The 8143-nt window shown below is 37.0% G+C and overlaps 1 protein-coding gene across 1 annotated transcript in view; it reads left to right on the top strand.

Annotated features, from left to right (window-relative positions):
* CMPK1 (cytidine/uridine monophosphate kinase 1) overlaps positions 1–907 on the top strand; it is a 13240-nt gene extending 12333 nt beyond the window's left edge. The window contains exon 6 of the mRNA XM_015812548.1: positions 342–907. Within this exon, the coding sequence (XP_015668034.1) occupies positions 342–383 (42 nt within the window). The 3' untranslated portion in view covers positions 384–907. The remainder of the gene's footprint in view (positions 1–341) is intronic.
* Positions 908–8143: the final 7236 nt, after the last annotated feature.

Raw genomic sequence — 8143 nt, 5'->3', positions numbered from 1 at the left:
GCTCCCTCCTGGCTCCAATTAGCTCTTGGAGACGTCATTAGGCTAGGGGCTCACATACTTTTTCCTCCCTGCTCTGTGAATGTTTACATGTTATGTTCAATTAAACCATGGCAACATGTAATGTTTGTGTATTATTATTTTCAGCAGACTGTGTTTTTCTATTGTTGTGACTTAGATGACGTTCAGAGCACATTTTATGGCCAATTCATGCAAAACTCCACGTTATCCCAAGGGGTTCACATACTTTTTCTTGCAACTGTATATGATGCTCATTTTTCACAATGTATCTTGTGCTCTTATTGCTATTATATACAAACATTGTTTCATAATATCTCTTTCAGGTTTTTGGAAAAGTGGTGAACATCTTTGAAAAGGAAGGTTAGCTTTTTCCTTGAACACCCTTCCAAAATGCTTGAATCTTGCTTTAAGAGCTGCTACTACTGTCCATTTTATAATAGTAATGAAATACGCCTCTTAAAATATGTGTGTTTAAAATAATTTTTAAAATTATTATTTCAAACAGCATATAAAATATGATGGAAGTGGCTCATTAAAATATCGACATTGAAACTGACTTGAAGTTAGGAAAATATCTTAATTTTAGGAAAAAACTAATAATCAAATAGCAAACACATTATTTCTGGAAAGCATGCTTTTTCCTTGTTGCCAAAAACCATGTTTTTTAAGAGTCCCACAAACTGAAATTGTAAATATGAATGAGAGGGCCCATTTAGTTTCTTGATAGTTTTGTACCAAATATAGGAACTTGTATGAGGAAGTTTTATTTTGTACTGCTTAAAAATAAATACACATTTGCTGTTTTCAAGAAGGAAGGTTCAGTTTAAATATAGCATACTTTCTGATTTCACACTTTTTGCTTAAAGGATTGTTAGGAAATGAAAAAGAATTAGTTAAGACAGGGGTCTTCAAACTCGGCCCTTTTATGACTCATGGACTTCAACTCCCAAAATTCCTCAGCCAGGCACGCTGGCTGAGGAATTCTGGGAGTTGAAGTCCATGAGTCATAAAAGGGCCGAGTTTGAAGACCCCTGAGTTAAGACCTCTGAAAAAGTGGTCATTTAACCCACAGAATGGAAACTTCCTGTGTGTTTGGGGAGTGGCTCTTTTGCAAAACTGATTGGGATGCTGCAATATGAGGATCATAGAGACTAATAGACAGCCCAGACCCAGCACTTGGGTTGGGTTTAACAGAAATGGTTCATACAGATCACAGGGAGACACAGGTATTTGAAGTCTCATTATTTCAGTGGGGTGTAAATGTGACTTTCTGAGATAGGCTACTACAAACCAGTGTGTTCAGGTATGTTAAAGATTGAATTTGCAGATTATGTGGGTGCCATTTATTTGTACATGTGTTTACTGGTTATATAGGCATTGAGTATTTGTGATACTCAAAGACTAGGTAGAATTTTGCAATCTGATGTTTGAGAGCAGCTAGTACATCAACATTCTTCTGCCACATATTTTGCTGCATGGTAAATGATGAGGAATTTTGTAACAAAATTGCTTATTTATTCTGTAAGTTGAAGTGTTTGGAGTTGGCTGGAGGAAAATATTCTTATGACTGTTTTATCCTGATAATTTTGCATAACTTGAAGATTTTGTTCAATTATACTTTTGATATAATTTGACCAATGTAAATGAAACCTTTTATTTTTTAATTCAATGTATGTGTTTAATGCTGTACTGGTGGGAGAAATGAATTTTAAATAAATAATTGCCTATAAAACATACAATTTGTATGCTTCCTCATTTGTTGTGATTGCATATTTAAAGTTTAAAATTTGTGTGTAAGAAGACACAACTGAATATCTGGGGGGGGGGTGTTTCCTTAAGTTTTTATATTTAGGTTCCTTTCAAACAAACTGATAGATTGAACAAATCAAGCCAAAGTTGTCGCTTCGCAATGTGCAGATCTGCATTGGCTACCAATTGTCTTTCAGGCACAATTCAAGGTGCTGTTTTTGATCTTTAGGGGCATAAATCTATCCTACTTCGAACACATTATGCAAAGACCCAACTGTCTTGAAAAAGCTCTAATGCTAGGAAAAGTAGAAGGAAAGAGAAGCAGCAGTAAGGTGGATGGACTCAGTTATGTGGCAATGAGTGCACCATTGAGACACATGAAAGAACAGATCAGGGACAGATCTTCATGGAGAAAGCCTATATGGTCACTAGTAGTTGAAAATTATTTGATGGCTCATAACCAATTTCTAGTTATAAAAAGTGTCAATGAACTTTTTAAGGAAAATATAGTAAAATATCTCTAGGGAAAGAGAAATCACCCCTTTTCCTGAATATAGCATTGTAGGAAAAAAATATTAATTGGTAGAGCAGCAAGCTGTAACTTTAAAATAAGGCATTGATTATTGCAAACTTGATCAAAATGAAATGTGCGTGCTCGCTACTTGCTGCTGTTGGCCACAAGGAGGAGTACTTGCTTTGTATTGAATGCACTAAGCTGGTAAAAGAAAAACCTTAAGTTCTTACTGTCCCATGGAAATAACATATAAATCGGGGATAGTCAACCTTGGCTCTTTTATGACTCGTGGACTTCAATTCCCAGAATTCCTGAGCCAGCTTATCTGGCTCAGGAATTCTGGGAGTTGAAGTCCACGAGTCATAAAAGAGTCAAGGTTGACTACCCCTGATATAAATGCTCACTATTCCATAGAAGTAATATAATTTAAAACAGGAACTTCATAAGCAAGAATATGTTATACTTCTGGGATCAGATGCCTCTTTAATAAAATGAGTTGCTTTGATGTAAATTGGCCGCATCCAGATGATGAATAGTGAGAGTTGAAATCTCCATCTGGCCCTGTTAGCTGAACCTTATACTATTTATAATCATTACATTTTAAAGAGCCATGCTAAGGACACTATATTGCATTTTCAGAAATGAATTGCAATATTTGAAGATGTAATTGGCATCAGGCAACAATAAATGCAGTGTGAAAAACATTCATCATAGGCATTGCTATAGTTTAGTGTCTAAATAGACAATCTGCCACTTCATTGGCAAATTTCTTTCCTGTGCTGTGAACTTTATTCGGCCTTAACTAAGCTTAATATATACTCATTATCTATCTCCAGAAATATTAGTAGTCTAGTCTATGTCACTAAGGTTCTGGGGTTCTCTCTATGTACAGTTCCTGAGTTTAGTAATCTGAGACATTGGCACAAAGTGTTATCAGTAAAAGGCTTTTGACTCTGGCTTTCTTTTTCCTCTAATCCAGTTGTGGCACTGGGGTCCCGTAAAACCCTCTGAAATCACCATTCTCAGAGATTTGGCCCTGATCCAACTGCACTTTCTGTACCTCCATTGATATATTTGAAAATGGCAAGTTATTTTGCAGTATTTCTGATTTGATGTCTGGAACTGTCTGAAGGAGAGGCTAAATATCAATTTTATGAATACCCGTTTCTCTGAAGAAAAGTTGCTTGACAAAAAATGATAAGCATGAAAAGCAGCCTCTGAGGTGCACTAGGAGTTCAGCAATGTTCTGCCTTGGGTGATTTAAAGAGTGCATCTTTAAAGGTAGGGTGGGGCTAGGTGGGCAATACCAAACCAAAAATGTGCCCTTGGTGTGCAGAACTGATGCTGTCTCTCAGGTGTGGCGTCACAAGCTGCTGCAAGCCAAATTCCATAAAAGAAGAAACCCAAGTGCACTCGTCATGTCTCTGGGAAGAAAGATGCCATAAAAGCCTAATAAAGTCAAAAGCTTTTTATTATTCTAAAATGAGCTGCTCTCTATTTCTGGCCTTTCAGTTTATACTGAAGACTTATCTGCCCTAAAGATTTAGTCTGGACCCAAATCCCATCACCTTGCTTCTTTCTTCTCCAGAATAGAAGCTGTCATCACATCCCAGAATCTTTTAAGTCTGCCTCAATACTTGTTGTCTCTCTTGCTTAATAAAAGATGGCTGGGGGGGGGGGGAGGCTGTGCATTCAGGTCACCATTCACTGTCAGATTCTTGTCCTTTTCACTGTTCGCCTAGGACTACTGCTGGCCATGATTGTGCCTAAACAAATCTGTGAAGAACAGCTTTTTTTTTTAGGAGAAACAAAGCAGAATAAAACAAAGTGAGTCTCCTGTGTTTCAGAATAAGTTAGATAGTGAAGATGTATCTCTCTGAGCCTTTCCTTCTGCTCACTTGTGGGGACTATTTTATTTGATTTTTGGCTTTACATCTTCCTGGTTTAATTTTTAATTTTAACTTCCTTTGATACTGTTGATCAGTTTTATGCTTAAATCACATTGTAAGCATGCATTGAAAGATCTCCAAAGATCTTTGTACATCAATTTAGCAAATGATAAACTGCCCCTATAGAAAAAAAAAAACCAGAAGATACATGTCTATGCTGTAACTTATCTTTTGTTATAGTATTTTTGTTTTTTATATTTGTTACAGTAGTAGTGTATTGATGTCAACATTTAGTGGCCATATAGATAGACTTTCTCCAGATTTGTCTGTTTTCAGCTTAACCTTATAATTCTGTATATTTTTTTGTGCCTTAAAGACAGAATGGATAAAATCTAATTTAGGGGTATAGAAAGCGTCGAAGTTGCATATAGCCTGCTGATATTCTTTTTGCAACTTCTAGTACCCACCTTAAGGGGGAAGTCAATCATTAAAGACCCCAGCTTCCCTTTTTTGAGCCTTGGGTATTTTTGAAATGGAGCCTCAGCAAAGTTCTGTTCAATCATGAAGATGATGGAGCTCAGATAGTCCCAATCCCCTTTAAATCATAGTTTTTTGTGAATGACCCTGCTCCTTTTTAGAAGCTCTAATACCAGAGCCAATAATGAATTACAAGCCTATTGTTCAATTGTGGAAGGACACATAGTTCATGACTGCTGTTTCTCATCTCTGCTGTCTAAAATGGGGTATTCAGAATGTGACGAGGTTAACTGAGCTCTACAGAAGTCATTTGTATGTACTGTATATTTGTGTGAATATTCCTCATTTCCAGATATATCATCTGGGGAATACCCAGTGGTTTGCATTTCAGCTGCACTGTTGGAATCTAAGTACATCATTCCATCAGGGTTTCCTAATTTTTTGTCATCATACCTTCCTTTAGTGCAGTGATGGCGAACCTTTTAGAGACCGAGTGCCCAAACTGCAACCCAAAACCCACTTAGGCATCGTCAGGTGCCGGGTGGGTGTGGCCCATTGGGTGGGCGTGGCTGTGGTGGTAACAGCAGACTGGGTGGGACTAAAAAGTTCAATCAATCAATTCCAACTTTGCAAGATCTTTTTTGACTGTTTGAACCTTTTTTTTTTGTACACAGCGATGGAGGCCTAAAGCGAAAAGGTTTTATAAAACCCAGCTGAAGGCATAGGACTGGGGCGACGGTGCGCGTGCCCACAGAGAGGGCTCTGAGTGCCGCCTCTGGCACCCGTGCCATAGGTTTGCCACCACTGCTTTAGTGTAATCTCAATATACACATTTCCCCTAAAAATCCAAACTCCAAAATGAACACAAATGAACAGTATAAGTGATACTTGAAAAATAGGGTTCTTCACACCTCCTCATGGATTCTGCCTGCCACTTCCCAAGGGAAATATATCACACAGTTAGGGAAACTCTGATACAGACAGACCCACATTATTTGGAATACGTCTTTTTATGATATTTAGAATAATTATGGTGTATTAGAGAACTAACCCTTCAGCAAGTTTCAGATGTACCAGATACAAATGAAAAGGAATGATTAAATTATTTTAGAAGCCATTTTAAAATAATTTAAATATTTTCAGAAAAATAGTTCTGATTTTAAAAACCAAAATATGCGAAATTTTAAAATGGTAGATAGGTTTTCAAAAAGATGAGACCATTAGTTTTCTTTTATTTAAGAAATAGAAATACTTTATCCTGGCAAAATCATCCTTGCTGTCCTCTTAAGACACCTTCCATAGCTGCTTTGGAACATTTTCAGAGCAGATTTTGAAGGTACACGGATGACTGAGGTAGAATTATTCCTTTTCTCATTTTCTCGTTGGTGATGGAAAGCATTCCATTTACGGAAATGGGATGTTGGAGTCTGCCTTACTGCACACATCTGGCATATATAGGTAAAAGAGGATAAACCCACCACATTCCTATTGGAGAAACAATGCTAACTATGCAAATTATTTACTGTACATATATACAATGATTTAACATTTTTTAAATATTAGAAGTTAGTGTTATCCATAAACTGCCATTAACATTTCTAATGTATTTGTGTGATTTTCTAACAACATGGGCTATGACAAAAATGATAATTCAAACTCAGTATCACCAGAAGAATAATATTAGCAAGATAAGACTTGTGGGAATGAGGAGCATGAAAGAAAGTTTTGAAAGAGTTGAGGAACTGCAGACAGATTGGATACAAAGATTAACAGGGACTATCCTATAGGTTATATAAATAGCTAAGGAAGTATTTAAGGGCAGAAGATCATATGGATATGGGGGCAGCAGAAGATCCCATGCATGCAGGCACGCAGTCAGACACACAAGCACACAGACACACAGACACACAAATCAGGTAATAGAAGAGCAACAATGGGATCTCTCTCATTCTGTGTATGTGTGTGTTTCTCTCTGAACCTGCCTAAACAGACTAGTAGAAGAGCAGAACAACACTCCTTCAAGTGCTCTAATAATTGGTTTTGTGAATGAATTGGCCAGGTTCCTTAGTTAAATTATCAGAACATCACATAATTGAACCCCCCCCAACCCTGTCTATATATGAAAGCAAAAATGCAGCACTATTTGAGACTGAAAAAAATAAAATAAAAAATAGATTGCATATTGCCACTGAATCCCCTGATTCAATTTGGCATATTATATACATCTGAACTTTCAGTTGAAAGGGATATTTCAATCAAATTCCTTCAAATTAAATCACTTCTTGAAGTTTCCAAATGGTCCCAAATTATTATAATTAAAAAAGAAAGGAGTCAAGAATATTAAGGTTCTAATTCTGTATGCTTCTTATTGGGAACAAATAAGATCTGCTGATTTCAGTAAGAGTTATGTTTAAATATAACTTTATAGAATTGTACTTACACATTTGTTTCTAGCTAGAATTTGTTTATATGTTGCTGGGCAATTTATAATCAAAACATATCTTTTTGCATTACTGTGTAATAATATGACGAATTATAGCATGCCTTCTTATTTATTTTATGGTAAGACATAAGGAATAACAAAGAAACAAACATATTATGGTTCCTGGCTACTAATCCCTAATGTTAGATATCTGACACTGACATGAAAAACAATGCTTTGTTGTATGTCAAAAGACTGACATGTCAAACCCAACCTTGAAAGTTTTTAGAACATAGCTGACCCTGTAACAAGACCTCCTGGGTTGACTGACAGTTTTTGAATTTAGCGTTTGAGATTAGCTGACCTTGTTTATCTAAGAACCACCTGAGAAACAGCAGGCATGCCTATGGCTATTAAATCTCATCCTGCAAATGTTTACCGAGGTATCAGAATCCAACTTGAGTCGAGGGATGAAAATACGCATTTGGTCTCAGTTATGGGTCCTTGAGAACGCTGCTCAGATCGACTCACACCCGTCACAGACTAATGGGACATTAAAGGTAGCAGTGTTAAATTGATAAAGTTTGGTTAAAAAAATATTAACAGAGGTTTTGAAAGCGATTATCCTGCCTGCCCTGTTTTCAGTTTGCCTGTTGAGGCACTGCAAAATATTACATTCGTAAGAATACCAACTGAGAGCAAAAGGGCAAAGTAATTCTGCTACTAGACCTTCTGCTCAAGCCTATAAAGTTCCTCCAAGAGTCCTGGTCTTGGAAGAATTCATCCCCCCTCCCCAATTAGACTCTGTGCCACTGTGCCACTGTGTTCTATGTTTACCTTCCTACTCTTGCAACTGTTGATTGCTCTCTGCATATCCTCTACCTACCACACTGTTACTGTCAGTAATGGGATGATGAAGGGCGATTTTGGAGCCTATTCGTCAAGAGTAAGGCTACAACTGCCCCCTGAAAAAATGTACCAGGAGTTATTGCAAAAGATGCTAAGTTTTAGCAGCAAGCATTGGGCAGGGCAGACTTCATCTTAAGACTCAAATTTATTCAAGACTGGTCAAGC

The sequence above is a fragment of the Protobothrops mucrosquamatus genome, unplaced genomic scaffold (assembly GCF_001527695.2).
Source record: "Protobothrops mucrosquamatus isolate PMUCROS unplaced genomic scaffold, P.Mucros_1.0 scaffold95, whole genome shotgun sequence".
Taxonomy (NCBI): domain Eukaryota; kingdom Metazoa; phylum Chordata; class Lepidosauria; order Squamata; family Viperidae; genus Protobothrops; species Protobothrops mucrosquamatus.
This window is presented reverse-complemented; position numbering and strand designations above follow the sequence as displayed.